Raw genomic sequence first — 18,146 nt, forward strand, 5'->3', positions numbered from 1 at the left:
ATAGTAGAACATGTGGCATATAGTTCTGAAATGCCTCAGCCTTTATTGTTGATTTTCCCTGCGTTGAACATAGTACTTGCCTAGTAAATGCTGACTAGTGTGTTGCTGTTTGGTGTGTTCAACACAGAAGATTTATTTATTTTTGTTACCCTCTGCAGGATAAGAATGAGAGCCTTTCTAAGGCCACCCTACTCAAAGGCCTCTCACCAAAAAATGTTGGGTCGAGCCGCCTCCTGCCTAAAGGCACCAAGTCAAAGGTGAATCTGGAGGAACAAGGCAGGCAGAGGGTCTCTTTCAGCTTTCAGATAAAGAAACCGTTACCATTGTTTATGGCCCCCCTCAGCCCTGAAAAATCATTCGGTGATCTGCAGCTCCCTGCCACACAGTTTGCCACCTCACCCCCCCAAGATAGAGTAGAGCTGCAAGCTATTAGTAGGAATGAACAAACTGAGTTACTGCCTCCTCCCCATGTCATAGAACCCCTGGCCCCACCACCAACAGTCCCCTCTCCCCCCAAAGCCAAGCTTGATGCTGGGAAGATGCACTTCAAGAAGCAGATCCTCAGCGTCTCTGCTAGTCTGGAGCAGATGACCGAGAAGGAGCCCCTGGCTTGCGACTTAAATAAGGAGCCTCCTTCCTCAGAGGAGGAGGCTGTGCTTAAGCCAACATACAGACCGGAAGCAGAGAGCCCACCAGCCCAGGTCCACGACAGTGTTATCATTGAACGTACCCCTGAGGAGCCATTCATGGGGGGAATGGCTGAGGAGAAACCAGACCCCTATATCAAAGGCCCTGTTGATACTTCCCATATTGGGAAAGAGGACAGGGACCGAAGTGGAGCAACAGAGTATGCAGAAAATGTAGAGCACAGGAAAAGCCTGTCCCAGTCAGACAGCACGCTTCCTGGCTCAGAGTCCGATGCTGACTCTGTGCGGACGTCTTCCAGCCAGAAGTCAGGTGACCTCAAGAGCACAGCTAAGGTGGATGGTTGGAGCAAGGATGTTCAGAGCAACTCCTCTGGTTGTAGAGTGGAGGATTTTGGAAAGTCTCATGCAAGGACAGAGAAGGACGAAAGGTTAGCTGGCCATTCAAAGTCTGAGCATGAGTCAAGACGCACATCCTCGCGGTCCTCCCGTTCAGATAAAGATAGAAGGAAAACAAAGAGCCGATCACGTTCCCGTTCTCGTTCCCGATCTAGAGGCTCTAGAACAAGTTCCTCATACTCTAGAACTGAGAGGTCCTCAAGGAGTGAGAAACTAGCAAGATCAGACAGGTCCCACTACCGTGACTCTGAGCGTAGATCACATAGGAGTTCTCCATATCACGAAACGAGATCATCTCGCTCTCGAACTGAACATAGATCTCGTGATAGCTCAGACTCTGAGGATGACCACCGTAGGACTCGTACTCACGGCAGTGACTCCAACCGTTCATCTACCCATTCTAGCTCTTACAGAGACTCTAAATCATCATCATCTTACTCAAAATCTGACAAGGACTCCAAATCAATAGAATCCTCTCGCTCTTCTGAGTCTGAGAAAAGAACACAGTCAAGGTCTGAGAGATATTCTAGGAGGACCAAGGACTCTGAGCAAATTAAAAAGAGCTCTCCAGAAGCAGAACCAGATTACAGGAAGTCCAGCACCTCGTCCAAAAATGAGAGTTGCCATAAATCTTCTCCCAAACCTAGTAGCAGTTCCCAGAATTCAGAGAAGATGGCTCTGAAAAGTACCTCCAGCTCTGACTCTGAGGAGGAATGGAAGGGGAAGTGTCACTTAAAGGTCTCATCTAAGTGTTCCCCGTCCTCTTTGTCAGAAGCGCCAGGAGCCACCACATGTGAAAAAACCGACATCTCCAGTTCACAGCAAATGTCACCTAAGCCCTTGTGTAATTTCAAAGGAGCTGACCGACAATCACAGGACATGTTCACCAGTCCAGAAAAAATACACACAAAGTCCAATTCTGACGACCATCACAAAAATAATGAGGAAAATGTGGCTTCACAGCTTGCTGATTGTTGCTCGTTTGAAGAAAGAGACAGTAAAGAAGGTGTCCAAGCTGATGCTATGTGTAGTACTCAACACCTAACTGTGCCTGAGCCTTGCTCTTCCGATGGCTTGGTGCCTCAGGACACTGAACAAACAAACTCTTATAACTCAGTTGCCTGCATAAGGGCCAAGCAGGTATCCACCTATAGTCTGCGCTCCAAGTCTAAATCTCAAAAGCTTGAGTCTTTGCCACCTCTAGAACAGACCTTGCCCGATTCAAGTCCAACACCTGTGTGCCAGCATAGTCCAAGCCAAGGTAGTAATCTCCTTGATACATGCATCAATTTTCCTGACAACTGCTCCTCCTCTGAGACATTTAGGGACCAGCAAAAGACAGGAGAGGTTTACACCTTGAACAAAACTCTCTTAGATGATGGAGGAACACATGTGCTTGTCACCCATTGTGAGCCTAATATTAGGTCAAGTTCATTAGGGCTTAACCATCAAATTTGTCCTAATGACCACAGTTTGTGTGGGACTTTGAAGGACACGGTTACATGTGTGACTACATCAGACGGATCAGATAGACCGGAACTTCAGTTAGTCCACAGTAGAGCAGAATCAAAAACAATCAGCAGTGAGCTGAGTGATGGTCTTGAAGTTGCAAATTGTTTTCCTGCAAACAAGCAGATGGTCACCAGAGTGAGCGACATCTTGAATGAAAATACCATCATGAGAAACTTTGTTCCAGAGATTACAGAAGGTCCTTATCACGCACAGCCTGAAATCAGAACAGCTAAAGACTCTGCAGAGAACAAAACAGATATAGCAAAAACCACTTCTAATTGCTCTGGTGGAGATGCTCTGTTCTGCACTGACAAAATTGTCATATTAGAACGGAATACCCCTCAAGTAGGCCAGGGTCTAAAAGAATCAAAACCAGCAGCAGTTGTTTCAGTTGAACTCCTAGGTGAAGATCACTTGCAGAAGAACACTAAAACTGTAGAGAATTTGCTTTCCAGTCAATGTGAGACTAGCCTAAAGGTCACAGAGTGTGTGATTGGAGGTCTGACAGAGCAGCTGAACAAGACTGAACAACAGAAGTCTGAGCAATTAAAAAACAAAAAAATGAATGTGAAAAAATCACGCTGGGACATTGTGGGAGAGAACACCTCTGACCATGAGAACTCTCCCAAAATTATTTGCAATGAGTCTAAGCCCTCTGTTAAAAAGATCATTTCTGTTAAGAGTATAGAGTTCTCTAAAGAATCTGGTTTGGAGGACACAAGCTTAAAGAAAGAATCTGATTTTAGTCATGAGCAGAGTCCTATGATGGCACAGCTTCATTTAAACATGGGAGCGCAGAAGTTTTCTAAAAGGCTTGTTGTCGTTGTAAAGAAGGAAGACATGGGAATTCAATTGGATGGCTCTCTAAGATTTCAGGAGAAAGTAAAACTACAAGAGCAGGTGGATCCATCAAAAACTTTACCAAATCCTCAGTTATGTGACACTAGCCTTGAGGCAGAGGATGTCAAACCCTGCATTGATCAGAACTTTAAAGGCCCTCCAAAATCTAGCCATTCATCTGTTGGAGACAATAATAAGGACCAAGAGTGGACAGGGGATGCCAGTGGTCATCAACAGCAGGGTGACCTTTTGAGGAACAAGTTTGGTAGCAGTAGCAATGTGTCCTTGGAGCGGGCTGTGGAAGGCAACAGTGAAGAGAGTGACACAGAGGACTCTGAGTCTGACTCTGATGACAGCAGCATTCCCAAGAACCGTTTGCACTCTGTGGTTGTTGTGCCAAAGAATTCCTCCCTTACTCTGGATACCAGAGCTGGGCCTACTTCATCATCTGTCCACAGTGACAGCCCTCTGCAACCACCTGTAGAGTGGCTGGAGCGCAGCTGGTTGATGCCCAGCAGCCAAGGCTCTGACCGGGGCGAAGGTGTCCGTAGAGGGGTCTCTGGTAAAGGATGTTCCACTCTGCTGTCTGAGGGCAATCAACATGGCCTTGAGCCTTGTGCGAATGTAAAACCTCCCATTGCCTCCCAAAGTATGGCTTATTTGTCCCAAAGCAATATGGTTGACAGCACCAGCCAAGTGGAGGCTGCTCGCAGTGCCCAGCAGCACATGGAACAAGTCCCCACCACTAATGTGAAACCAAAGACCCTTGGAACGATGAGCCATGCTGGTAACTTCCACCACCTTGAAGACTCGTGGAGGGAGCCTGACACAGGATACTCGCAGCACTATGATGGTCCTGACAGCTGGCATGGGCGTAAGCGAATGTACCGTTATCAACAAGCAGACTTCTCTGGCTCTGATGACTTTGACTGCAAAGATGGATATAGTCTGGGATGGGACTTCACACAACCAGAACAGCCGAGCAGCACCTACCAGCAGCCAGACAGCAGCTTTGGCATCCAGCCCCAGAAACCTTCCCAGTCTGCCAGCTCTGCCACTGGGCTGGTTTGTGGTCAGGGTAGCAGTTTTTGGAACACGCCCAGTGTGTCTGAAAGCTGCAGGCCGCTGTACCTCCCTGTGCCTTCACACTATTGTGAGCCAGTTAGCCAGGTCCAACCTGACTCTCTGACTAACGATTATGATGATGAGAGCCGGAGGAAGATGGTGCCTCACAACACATCAACCACGTTGTCCTGTGACCTTCCTCCTCCAGCTTCGTCATCTTACTCTTTTGTCCAAGCCCACGAGATCAGCAGCAATTGCAGGGGTCTTGTGAGTGCCACCCCAGAGAGCACGGCCATCCCTGACACCCCTAAACGTGAGGATGGCCAAAGACCTCACCGGGGTAGGGGCCCACCAAAAAAGAGACGACCAGAGCTGGAGTCTGACTCGGAGAATGAGGCCGAAGCAGGGCTTTCTGCCAAGAGAGAGCGCGTTTCATACGATGGTGCGGAGACCCCATCCCAAGCTGTTGTAGCTGAGCGGCCCTCGCTTAGTCTGCAGAATTTCCAGGACCCTGTTGCCTGGAAGGAGCTGGCTAGGACGAAAAAGATGCCTCCATACTTTGACCTGATAGAAGAGAACTTGTACCTGACAGAGCGGTAAGTTGAACAGGATATACATTATTAGAATATTTCCAGTATTGCCAGTTTTGACCATTTCTTTGTAACATTTGTGTTGAGAGTTCAGATAATATACAAGCTAAGCCAACTGAAATGCACTTATGAAATAGCAGAACTGGGCAAAAACTGCTATTCAGTTCATAATGTGTTCTATGAAATGACTGCAAAAAATGTATTTCCCTGGGCTGCATGATTAGGCCTAAGACTTGCAGTGAAACTCGTGCTGTAACTTTGCCAAGGGAATTGTGTGCAAATGTAAATTTTCCAGTTATTTATTTACGTTTTGTTTCCTCGTGTCCGAGCAGGAAGAAGAACAAGTCTCACCGAGACATCAAACGAATGCAGTGCGAGTGCTCAGTGTTGTCACGGGAGGAGCGGTCCCGTGGAGCCGCAGCTTGTGGGGAGGACTGCCTCAACCGTCTGCTGATGATCGAGTGGTGAGTCTCATACCTCTCAGTGCTCGCTGCTGATGATCGAGTGGTGAGTCTCATACCTCTCAGTGCTCACTGCTGATGATCGAGTGGTGAGTCTCATACCTCTCAGTGCTCGCTGCTGATGATCGAGTGGTGAGTCATACCTCTCAGTGCTCGCTGCTGATGATCGAGTGGTGAGTCTCATACCTCTCAGTGCTCGCTGCTGATGATCGAGTGGTGAGTCTCATACCTCTCAGTGCTCACTGCTGATGATCGAGTGGTGAGTCTCATACCTCTCAGTGCTCGCTGCTGATGATCGAGTGGTGAGTCTCATACCTCTCAGTGCTCGCTGCTGATGATCGAGTGGTGAGTCTCATACCTCTCAGTGCTCGCTGCTGATGATCGAGTGGTGAGTCTCATACCTCTCAGTGCTCGCTGCTGATGATCGAGTGGTGAGTCTCATACCTCTCAGTGCTCGCTGCTGATGATCGAGTGGTGAGTCTCATACCTCTCAGTGCTCACTGCTGATGATCGAGTGGTGAGTCTCATACCTCTCAGTGCTCTCTGCTGATGATCGAGTGGTGAGTCTCATACCTCTCAGTGCTCACTGCTGATGATCGAGTGGTGAGTCTCATACCTCTCAGTGCTCTCTGCTGATGATCGAGTGGTGAGTCTCATACCTCTCAGTGCTCGCTGCTGATGATCGAGTGGTGAGTCTCATACCTCTCAGTGCTCGCTGCTGATGATCGAGTGGTGAGTCTCATACCTCTCAGTGCTCGCTGCTGATGATCGAGTGGTGAGTCTCATACCTCTCAGTGCTCGCTGCTGATGATCGAGTGGTGAGTCTCATACCTCTCAGTGCTCGCTGCTGATGATCGAGTGGTGAGTCTCATACCTCTCAGTGCTCGCTGCTGATGATCGAGTGGTGAGTCTCATACCTCTCAGTGCTCGCTGCTGATGCCATTAAGAAGGAACAAATGACACAACCGGCATACTGACCTGCTCACATGAAGCAGCATGTATCTGAGGAGGTATTATTCCAGTGTAATTGAATATGAGGATTGGACATTCTGAAAAGGACATTCTAAAATGTGTTATAGAAATGTGACTGTGCTGCTGATGCTTGCAAGATATTTTCAAATATATCATGTTGTCAGTTTTGTTGGAAGAAAAAAAGCATTGGTTATAATGTGACTGTTCAATGACTTCATTTCATCCAATCCTTTTAATCTTGTTTTGTCAGACTAGCCTCTTTTCATCCATGACTTTCTGTCTGAACTGTTGTGCATGTAAATAGACTGGTTGCATGTAATTCAGCTCTCATTGTTTAGATGTGTACAGGTTGCTGAATGAAGTTAATCTTTTTTTTTTCCTCCCTCCGTCGTTCTTTGTTGGCAGCTCATCGCGATGCCTGAATGGCGTTTACTGTTCCAACCGGCGCTTTCAGATGAAGCAGCATGCGGACTTTGAGGTCATCTTGACAGAAAGCAAGGGCTGGGGCCTGAGGGCGGCTAAGGACCTGACGCCGTGAGTATCTCCTCTGATACACCGAGAGGAACATGGGGAGCGGGGTTTGGGGCTGCGTGGAACAGACACAGGGTCAGAATGGGAGTGCCATGTACTCGTGAGCATGACCACCCCGTAGCTGATCTGCATTGTTTGCAGTGTCCTTTCATGCAGCTGGATAATCAGGTGCAGCACGCTTCTCAAACAAACAAGCAGACTGATCCAGGTACAGGATTTGTGAAGCATTCAGTCAGACATTTATTTTCTGGGTGTTAACATTTGACAATTCAAATATATGAAGTCTTTTGTCAGTCTTTATCAAGGGGTCTAAATAATGTTGGAGAGCCCTGAAAATTTGAAAGCACTCGCACGTTAGCTTATGTACAATGTTCAAAAATGAGTGTGCGTGTGTTTGTGAGTGAGTGAGAGAGACGATATACTACATGAATATTATGTTCATGGTGTAATGTATAATCATCACAGAGCAATGAGACTTATTGCTCTAGTTAAGTGCTGCTCCACAGTTCAGTCTGACTAACCTTCCTGTCTTCACCTGTTCTTTAGGAACACCTTTGTGTTGGAGTATTGTGGGGAGGTTTTGGACCACAAAGAGTTCAAGGCCCGTGTCAAAGAGTATGCCCGCAACAAGAACATCCACTACTACTTCATGGCCCTAAAGAACAATGAGGTGGGCAGAGAAACGGATCTATATCATAGTTAAACCAAATGCCATCAATCAAATGTAGTAGTGGCAGGTATATAGTTATTGGTCTTTTGCTATATCCCTTGGTGGCCGGCAGCTGTTCTTAGTATAACACCTTTGACTATAAATCATCAACACCTTTATCCCTATGAAATTCTCTTGTGTGTACATATAAGGGTAATGGGGGGAAAAGCAATGCATGCCTGTTTGTGTCTCTCCTTAGATCATTGATGCCACACTGAAGGGGAACTGTTCTCGTTTCATGAACCACAGCTGTGAACCCAACTGTGAGACCCAGAAGGTGTGTATAGGGCGAGAAGCCCCCCCCCCTCATCGAACAGACACAACACAACAGAAATAATGACGAGGCATAGAAACGGAAAGATTTACATGACTAGCATAACCAATGGCAGATGTGTTGGGTTCCATTTTGCTTTATATTGAACACATGGTCTTGCTTTCCCCCTCTAGTGGACCGTAAATGGTCAGCTTCGAGTCGGTTTCTTCACCACCAAGGCTGTGACAGCTGGCACTGAACTCACATTCGACTACCAGTTCCAGAGATATGGGTAAGTTGTGCGTGTGCCCACTTCTGAGTCTGTAGCCCAAGGTTAAGTTTCATACCTGTCTTTTACATTAATTACTGTAAACTAGCCCAGTATTTTTCCAGTCATTTCTGCAGCATTTCCTCAGCTGTTTTTTTGATGGTGTCGTTGTTGTTTGAACAACACAAACATCATTATCCCAACTTCACCCCTTCAGGAAGGAGGCTCAGAAGTGCCTGTGTGGAGCTCCGAGCTGCCGGGGTTTCCTGGGTGGGGAGAACCGGGTCAGTATCCGGGCCGCAGGGGGAAAGATGAAGAAAGAACGCACGCGGAAGAAGGACACCGTGAGCGCGCTCACTACGGTGAGCATGGGCTCCTTTGAAGGGTTCTGTGCCTTTTGTGTTCTTGTGTTTCTGTTTGCATGTGGCTGTGGTTGTCTGTGTGTCTGTATGCAGACTATCAGAATCTGCTAGATATTTATTGGTATTGTTTTCCTTTGCTCAAAGCACTGACTTATCAGTTTCAGACTTGTACTTGGCATACAATGACTGGTCTCCTCCTTCTATTGAACCAAAATGGTCACCCTTCTGATGGTCTCTACCCATAGAACAGCATTAAGATGGCATTCCTCTCAAGCAGATAGTCCATGCTTTCTCTGGGCTTTGTGTGGAAAAAGAAATGCACACAAACCACATTAGTATGCTACTCACTCATCCCTTGCTGTGTTTGCCTCCACTTGCCAGTCATCTTTGCATAGGTGCTCCCACAGCCAACATCCTGTAACGTCATTGGCTGCACACCCGTATCACTTGCATATTACCTTTAGAAAATGTGTAATTGGATCATTTTTATATTCAGAATTTTAAAAAGTGTTTTCTTTTTTGTCAGTTTTGTGTGTTGCTTTGACATGTGTAGGGACCCACTAACAGGTCATGCCAAATTTAGGTAATGCGGACAGCATTATATGTCATGGTTTCTTAGTTATGCACAGCTAACAGATCTGGTGTTCTGGTGATGCTGAAGCATATGATTTGCAGGTCCATGGGAGTGATCTAATTTCTGATATATTATCTTATTTTCAGAGACATTTTCATTGTTTGTCATACTCTGCAGAATGGTCTTTCAGCTTATGCAGTCTATTGAATATACCGATTGATTGATCCATTTTACATGTGCGGAAATGTTAGGCATCTTTAATATATATGATTCACAGTGATAAGGAAGTGTCTTCTGTTTGAATTGGGTCAGCTCTTGGTAAGCTTCAGGCTAATTGCACTGAGACTTCCAGCAGCCCCAGTGTAATTCCACAAATAACACTGAAAATTCACACACAAACTGTTCTGAGAAAATGTATCCGCTTTTTTAAACAGTGTGTTGAATTACACCTCGATTAGCTGTAGAGATCCCACAGTCCCTGGTTGGTCAGTGATTCAGGGCAGTTTCTTTTGTTCAGAGGTCTCATTTTCCATTATTGTTTGTTCGATGAATGTTGAGGGGGTTAATAAAAATGAGTTGTGTCCAGTTGTGTGCACCATGCCTAGACACTTTTTGTCGCACACCAACCCAGCAGGACGACTCACTGTCTCCCCCTGTAGGTGGATGAGGAGCTGGAGGCACTGCTGGAGAATGGTGAGGGTCTGTCCGATGAGAAGCAAGTGGTCTCGCTCTGTCGGCTTATGGTTCGAGTGGAGACCATGGAGCAGAAGCTGACCTGCCTCAAACTCATCCAGGTGAGTTTCCCTGTGCTCAGGGAGAAGGCTGTGTATACGTACTAGAAAGATGTGTAATGCGTTCGAAGGGTTAAATGCCAAGTGCATGACCCCTAAATGTTCATCTTAATACTGTTTTTTTGCTTTTTAATTTGGTAACCTCAGTCGTGCCTGTCGAGTTGCTCTGTCACCTGTCCATACACTAGAGTTACAGCTACATGCAGTGTGCTGTGGGGGGTCACCTGTAACTATTTACCCTGCAGCCCAAACACTAGCAGAAAAATGGTGAGTCAGAGGAGATGCATGTCTGTCTGATATCTGATAACTTGTGGGTGCTTGGTGTGTTGTCTCACTGCAGCAGTGTTAAGTAGGAAGGGTGAGGCAGATTGTAGCAGCTTCGGCTACTTCAGACCCGCCCAATTATAAGAAACCCGTGACATGGCAGGGACCTCAATCTGGGACTATAGCACCCAGCCAGCCGCAGCTTCACCATCTGAGCCCCACATCACTGGAGTTCTTACATTTATCTCAATGTAGCACCATTTAATCATGGAAAACAACAAAACCATACACGTGTAAGAGGTGTGGAATTGTATTGAGAGACATTACTGGTGCACCTAAAATGATGAAGCTAATTAGAGCAGATCACTCATTCCTAGCAGATCATAGTAACAAAGGGATGAGATACAGCAAGATACATACTTGCCATAATTACCATAACATGAAAGACTGGACCCTTTTGTGGTAGTGCTGTGATCAGTAAACTGTGATGCAACTCGTCCTTACCCGGACATCAAACGTTAGATATTAATACTGGAAACGCACGCCTTGGAAAGCAGCTGTCTCTCGGACTGTCGTGATGGCAACAGCTGCGCCTGCAGCTGCGACTCCATTATGAGCACTACACACAGCTGACGGTAGAGGACAGGCAACTCTGTGTTAAGTTCTTTCCGGTCCTTTGACCATGAAGCGCAGCACACACATTCCTGTGTGCCTGACTTTGCGATGTCCCTGAACAGAATACCCAGAATCCCGCTTGCCTGAAGCAGTTCCTGGATCACCACGGCCTCTCGCTGCTTTGGATCTTCATGGTGGAACTCTCGGAGGCCAAAGGCAACAACATCAAGTTGCAGCTGGAGGTGAGTAGGCGGGACGAGAAAACAAGGGGGTGTATTGCACCCCCTTTCCCCTCAGTCACAAACCAGCCCTTATCATGTAGCTTACAGTGAAGCGATTATGTTCCCACACTGCCCTGCCACTAGTACAATGCGTGCTACTGTATGACCACACTGCCGTATGTATACTATAGATTGCAAGCAAATAAATGTGCTCAAAGAAGGTAACCTATTTTTCTCCAGTAGCCTTGCTATTCTGTTTTCATTTCCCCAAAGTGATCCTCAGTGCTTTTTCATTGGGGGCCGCTTTAGGGAAATGATTCGTTTCTTAAATTATTATAGCCAGTAATCGTCCTATCAATTTTTATTTTATTTATTTGTTTTTTTCTATTAAATTGGAGTTTCACCCATTTTTACTTGACACAAGCTAGTTTTCTTTACATCCATGCAAAGTGTTATTTCTGTGCAGTTTTGCCCAGTCACACGCTGGCCTGTTTGTGTGCACACAGATCATGAAGAGCCTGGCGGTTCTTCCTATCTCCACCAAGAACATGCTGGAGGAGAGCAGGGTGCTGCACTTCATCCAGCGCTGGGCCCAGAACCAGGCCCTGCCCCCGCCCGCCGAGCAGGACGGGTACTCCAGCGAGAACACGTCCCGCGCCCAGACCCCGCTCAACACCCCCGACGGGCCCCCCGTCAAGCCGGGCCAGGAGCTGGACAGCGACACGCCCAAACGCGCCGTGTACCGGCGCCTGAAGATCATCAGCGAGAACAGCCTGGACAGCGCCCTCTCGGACGCCAGCAAGGCCTCCGACGGCAAGGAGGACGAGGAGGAGGACGAGGAGGAGGAGGAAGAGGACGACTCTTCGCAGGCCGAGCCCGCGGAGAGCAGCCAGGTGGGCCAGGAGACCGTGGCGGAGGAGGCTTCCGCAGTACTGGAGGAGAAGCAGGAACCAGCAGAGCCAACAGAGGGCGCCACTGGGGCCGAGCCCAAGAGCGAGGAGCCCGGGGAGGGGGAGGGGGAGGTGGAGATGGAGGTGCAGGCGGAGCAGGAGAGGACTGAGGGCCAGGAGGTAGAGGTGGAGGTGCAGCTCAGCCAGCCAGGGAAGGAGGTGGAGCAGGAGGCCGAGACGGAGGGGGTGCAGGAGGAGAGCCAGGAGGAGAGCCAGGCGGAGGCGATGGGGCCGCTGGCTGTGACCACAGAGACGGAAGGGCATTCAGAAGAGCAGCCGTCTCAGGCAGAACAGCCGAGCCAGACCACCCCTGCTGAGGAGCTTCCCCAAGAGGAGGAGACCAAGGTGGAGGAGGTCGCCGGGGTAGAGGAGGCTGTGGAGGATCCTGCGGCCGTGAAGCAGGGCGTGGAGGAGGTAGCGGTGACAGCTGAGGAGGGCGTGGCCACAGGAGAGGCCGCGCCTGTCCAAGATCCGCCCGCTCCAGTGGAGACGGCGGTGGCGGTGTCTGAGTCCGCCGTAGAGGCCACCGATCCGGGGACTGCCCTCGCCACGGCCGATCCTGTCGCCGTGGCTGATGCCATCGCCGTGGAGACACCATCCCAGGACGAGGAGGAGGGCGTGTCGGACGTGGAGAGCGAGAGGAGCCAGGAGCCCCCGCTCAGGGTGGTGGACATCGCTGACATGGCCGCCCGACTGCTGGACACCTGGAAGGACCTGAAGGTAGGGTCAGGGTCAGGGTCAGTCATACTCACACTCACCTTCCACTGCCATACACATTCACATACACATGCTCACCAAGCTGAGAGAAACACACACGCTCATGTGCACACAGTGGCAGTGTAATGCTTGTGGGAGTATTGCGTGTGGAGATGAACACTTGTTTCACGCTTCAGGAGGTGTACAGGATCCCCAAGAAGAGCCAGGTGGAGAAGGAGCACAGCGGTAGGAGTTTGTGCTTTTCCCCGAGTCACCCCACACAGCGCACACCCCTGGACCACGTCCAGCACAGCTACTGTAATAGACGTGTGTCTGCTGAGCAGGGCTCTTCAGCCTGTGTCATTTCCCTCCGTGTTGTCTGTATGCAGTGTGAATGCAGAGGTGCTGTAGAGCACTCCTCTGAAGCCCCGTCTCTGTTCCCCCGCAGACCGCAGCCGCGACCGCGACGCGCCCTTCACCCCGCGCACGCCCTCGGGCAGCCGCGAGCGCGAGAGGGACAGGGAGCGCGACCGGGACCGGGACCGCGACCGTGACCGTGACCGCGATCGGGACCGGGACCGGGACCGCGATAAAGACCGGGACCGCGAGCGCGACAGGGACCGCGAGAGGGACAGAGACCGGGACCGCGACGGCGAGAGGACGATGCGCAGCGCGGAGCGCCGCCGCCGCCGGGCGTCCCTCTCGCCCCCGCTCTCCGCCTACGACAGGAGCAGCCGGCGCAGCGATGACCGGTGAGAGAGAGAGAGAGAGAGAGAGGCTGTGCGGCTTCACTGCTGCTCACGGCTAGAACAGGAACAAACCTGTTATTCACTTCCTTTTCTATTAGCTTCAATATATCCTCAATAAAGCGTCTGTGTATGGATTATACAGAACTAGTGAGCAGAGGTGGGAAATTCAGAAAGTAAAAGTCCTCCCCAGTATAGAGTTCCAATCAGCTGAACTGGCTGATTGGCACAGTTCTTCAGCCAGGAGGTGAAGAATCAGAGTTCATGGGGGAGGAAACACATGGCAGGACTTTTACTTTCTGACCGCTGGACTTTCCCCCTCTGCTAAGAGTGGAGAGCTGGTATGACCTCCCCAGGCTGACCCCCCCCTCCCCACAGGTACGACCACCCCAACAGCAGCAAGAAGAAGGGGCGGACGAAGGAGCGCCAGAAGCTGACGACGGAGGAGCGGAGGAAGCTGTTTGAGCAGGAGGTGGCCCAGCGCGAGGCGCAGAAGCAGCAGCAGCTGCAGACCCTGGCCTACGACAGCCTGGGCTACTCGTCCAGCCCCCACGGCTTCCTGGCCTACCCCCCGGGCTACCCCATGCAGACCTACGTGGACCCCAGCAACCCCAACGCCGGCAAGGTGCTGCTGCCCACCCCCGCGGTGGAGCCGCTGCCCCCCGCCCTGCCCTACGAGCAGACCCCGCCCCCGCAGCCGCTGCTGCCCGAGCTGGGCCTGGCCTCGCCCTCGCCCACCGCCCACCTGGCCGCCGCGCCCTTGGAGCTGGCGCAGGGCAGCGCGCCGCAGTACGCGCAGCCCGGCGTGGCGGCGCAGGACCCCTCCGTGGCCGTCCTCTCCATGCCCGCGCCGGCGGCCGGCACGCAGGTGCAGGGCCAGCAGAGCTACGCCCCCCTGTGGGACCCCGCGGTACAGCAGGCGCTCACCGTGCAGGCCACACCCGCCCAGCAGTACCCGCCCGCCGCCACCGCCCAGCCGCAGGCCGCCATCTACTACCAGAGCCAGCCGTGCCAGGCGGTGTACAGCATCCCCACCGCCGCCTACCCGCAGACCAGCGCGCCCGTCATACAGGTGAGCCCACACTGCCCTACAGGCTAATGCTCAGTCTTATCAGTGTTTTACCAGTGTTTGTGAATGTCTTCATTTGTGTCTTCTTGCGGAAGTAGTGCTGTATCTAATGCTTGAATTATTTGAAAGCTGGCTGCAATTATTTAAATATTTTATCTTGTTAGCCACATAATATTTGAATGGCAAATGACTTGAGTGGTATATTCTTAGCTGCGGGCTGTTCCTGGTGGCATCAGGGCAGTTTGGTCGACTGAAGTCGTGTGTAAATAATATTGGCAAGAATATTGTCATTCCACAATGCCAGTGCACATTAAGTGCCAGTACGCGTGTGATTTCTGTGTTGTTTATGCACAGGTACTGTGTATTGTTGTTTTTGATTGACAACATCAGTTAAAGGCCCGCCTCTCAGATCAGACCAGTAGCTGCTATTTCCAGTCAAATTTTTTTAGCTGAATGTTAATGTTAAAAATTAATTTGCATTTAAATGCACAAATTTTTTTTGTCTGTCATTATTTTACTTGCGTAGTCAGCCTTGATAATGATAATGCGTTGATGTTTGTTTTTGAATGAAGATTAGTCATCACAATGAATTGACATTACAGGGTGAAATGAAGCATGTAATCAAGGTTATGTTTAAAAGGCTGTCTCACTGGCTCCCTCTGCTGTTCCTCTGCAGACCTACACCGAGCCTGCCGCGGGCTACCTGCAGGGGCAGCAGGTGTACTCTGGCCACCAGCAGGGGGTGGTGCTGCAGCAGGCAGGCAGCGTCACCACCATCGTCGCGGCGCAGACCGTTCCGCAGGTACGGTGCTTTTACGCTCCCGCCGTCCGCCACACGGGGGCGCCAGAGCGCTCCGACCCCCTGGAGCTCGTCCCCTCTCCGGCGCTGTGGGGATTTCGGCAGCGTTGAGCTCTTCTCATCTGCGTCTGAATCAGAGCTGCTTGGCTGTGCGACGCCTCTGCTGGGTCATTGCTTTGATCAGGGCCCTTCAGTGCCTGTCCTCAGCTGCTGCAGATCCCTTCCAGGGCTTTGTTCTGGCCCACGGGTCCGTTAATCATCGCTCCGTGTTTTTATAAGGCTCGTCGTTTCTTCCTTCTCTCACTCATGGTCATTATCAGCTGGCAGGTTCTCCCTTCTCTCTCTGCGGTGTCATGTGACTGCTCCTTCCCTGAGGGTACACTGGTCTCCCAACAATGCCTCTAAGGACACTGCCCTTTAAAGCTCCGCCTTTCCCCACTTTTATTCACGGCTCAACTGAACTTTAATTGGCCGTTCGTTTCCCCTGCCGTTTACTGTCCCTCAGGTTTCCACGTCAGCCCTTTCGAATATGACTGTATTAAAATATGACTGTATTTACCAACGGACTCCTCTCTGTGTTTACCTACAGGAGATGATGGTCCCCAACAACTTAATGGACCTGCCCCCACCCTCGCCCCCCAAACCCAAATCCATCGTCCTGCCCCCCAGCTGGAAAGTAGCACGTGACCCAGAGGGCAAGATCTACTACTACCATGTGATCACCAGGTAGGCCTGGCGCCCGGTGCTCGCCGTGGGAGTGTCCTGTGTGTGGCGCCCTTCAGCTCCCTCAATGGCTGCAGAGCCGTTTAGAGCGCGGTAGTGACTGGTGCCGTTTCCTCCTCTCTCCACCCTGCCAGGCAAACGCAGTGGGACCCCCCGTGCTGGGAGGGGGGCAGCGACAATGCCAGCGTAGACCATGAGGCTGAGATGGACCTCGGGACGCCCACTTACGACGAAAACCCCTCCAAGGTAAGGGGCGACCCCGTGAGCGGCCTCTCTGGGTCTGGTCCTCGGGCTCATCCTGATCACCGTTCACAGAACACACTCTGCTTCTCCACAACATGCCTTCTCTTAACGCCTCCAAGTTTGCGTGTTGTCCCCGGGTACTCCGGTTTCCTCCCACAGTCCAAAGGCATGCAGGTGGGCTAATTGGAGTCTCTAAATTGCCCGTAGGTATGAGTGAATGGTGGGTGTACCCTGCGATAGATTGGGTGTGTGTCCAGGGTGTATTCCTGCCTCTCACCCAATCCTTGCTGGGTTAGGCTCCGGCACCCCCCGCAACCCTGCCCAGGATAAGTTGGTATAGATAATGAATGGATGAATAAAGGTTGAGACGTCTGAATATATGTAACATGGAAAGGGTTTGAATTGTCAAAATAATGGAAAAGTTGTTGAATTCAGTATCTTGTGCTTAAAGACCTATATGTTTTGGCTGAACCTCAACAGCGGGGCCAGCCCTATAAATGCGAATGTCTGACTGAGTGAGTGATGAAGTTACACCGCACATGTCTGTGACTGACTGATGAAGTTACACTATTGGTCAGCTGGTTCGGTCCAGCCATATACTAGGTTTTGACCTGGTCTTGTTTTTCCTGATATGGACAAAGTGGAGATGAACATTTCCGTCGCTACCTAATAAGGCAAGCAGTCCCTTTTACACCATCTTTGATCTGATGTGATATCTGGATGTGTTGAATGAAGACGTTAAACATTTGACGTTGGCGAATAGTTGGCCTGCTGAACTGTCAGCAGCTGTGAAATCCAACCTGCCCCGCCCTGTTGGGCTTGGCTGGGTGCTGGGGTCAGAGGTCAAAGGCTGTACATGCTCAGTGGGATACTGTGTCAGAGGTCATTCTGTCAACATGCCTGTTTATAAATGGCTCTTGTGTGACAAACACATCCAGCGAACTTAATTTTCCCTGTTTTGACAGCTTGCAGAAGTTAGCATGATAGGAAATTCATGTTAGTTAGCAGCAAAGTTTTTGTTTAAACAAATGATTTCGTATTTTGTAAAAAGATTAATTCTGTCTGGATTTCAAGAAACCGTTATCCCTGAAAACATTACCCAACCGCTCACTAGCTGAATCAGTAACTGCGTTGCATTTCCCAGCATGCTCCAGCTGTGAACGGCCTCCTACCACAGCTCTGCTGTGATGCCATGAAAGCAAAAAGAATAGTTCATTTCAGCTGTGCCAAAATCTGGAAGATTACTTGCGAAGAAACCCTCTTTGGCATTCTCTCTAGCAGCGTGCAGACTCCTCTGTGCAGTGCTGGCTGCGCACATGTCCCTTCTGGCTGCTATTCCTGCCTGTGCTGCTTTGCACATGTCCCTTTCCCTGGGCTGCATTATTACCCTGCCCTCTGTGCAGTGCTGGCTGCGCACATGTCCCTTTCCCTGGGCTGCATTATTACCCTGCCCTCTGTGCAGTGCTGGCTGCGCACATGTCCCTTCCCTGGGCTGCATTATTACCCTGCCCTCTGTGCAGTGCTGGCTGCGCACATGTCCCTTTCCCTGGGCTGCATTATTACCCTGCCCTCTGTGCAGTGCTGGCTGCGCACATGTCCCTTTCCCTGGGCTGCATTATTACCCTGCCCTCTGTGCAGTGCTGGCTGCGCACATGTCCCTTTCCCTGGGCTGCATTATTACCCTGCCCCGAGCGCATTTGTCAGCATGTAACAGGCAGGAACGAGGAACATGTGGCCGGCCCGGGATGGCTCCAGCAGCTGTGCTCCACAGCCCAGAGCTCAGGAATGGGATCCCTGGCATTTCTTCATCCAGCGCGAGCCTATTCTCAGGCCCCTTCAGCTGCAGCAT

The 18,146-nt window shown here is 50.5% G+C and overlaps 1 protein-coding gene across 2 annotated transcripts in view; it reads left to right on the forward strand.

Annotated features, from left to right (window-relative positions):
• The window catches only part of setd2 (SET domain containing 2, histone lysine methyltransferase), a 35,031-nt gene that overhangs the window by 9,583 nt on the left and 7,302 nt on the right, over nt 1-18,146 (forward strand). For both annotated transcript variants that reach the window (XM_064347026.1, XM_064347034.1), the window contains 16 exons: nt 159-5,056; nt 5,383-5,514; nt 6,889-7,017; nt 7,561-7,684; nt 7,923-8,000; nt 8,171-8,268; nt 8,462-8,606; nt 9,840-9,974; nt 10,973-11,092; nt 11,578-12,741; nt 12,915-12,963; nt 13,166-13,469; nt 13,842-14,535; nt 15,209-15,334; nt 15,921-16,057; nt 16,189-16,300. In XM_064347026.1, the coding sequence (XP_064203096.1) occupies nt 159-5,056; nt 5,383-5,514; nt 6,889-7,017; nt 7,561-7,684; nt 7,923-8,000; nt 8,171-8,268; nt 8,462-8,606; nt 9,840-9,974; nt 10,973-11,092; nt 11,578-12,741; nt 12,915-12,963; nt 13,166-13,469; nt 13,842-14,535; nt 15,209-15,334; nt 15,921-16,057; nt 16,189-16,300 (8,445 nt within the window). The remainder of the gene's footprint in view (nt 1-158; nt 5,057-5,382; nt 5,515-6,888; nt 7,018-7,560; nt 7,685-7,922; nt 8,001-8,170; nt 8,269-8,461; nt 8,607-9,839; nt 9,975-10,972; nt 11,093-11,577; nt 12,742-12,914; nt 12,964-13,165; nt 13,470-13,841; nt 14,536-15,208; nt 15,335-15,920; nt 16,058-16,188; nt 16,301-18,146) is intronic.

This window comes from Anguilla rostrata, chromosome 1, assembly GCF_018555375.3.
Source record: "Anguilla rostrata isolate EN2019 chromosome 1, ASM1855537v3, whole genome shotgun sequence".
Taxonomy (NCBI): domain Eukaryota; kingdom Metazoa; phylum Chordata; class Actinopteri; order Anguilliformes; family Anguillidae; genus Anguilla; species Anguilla rostrata.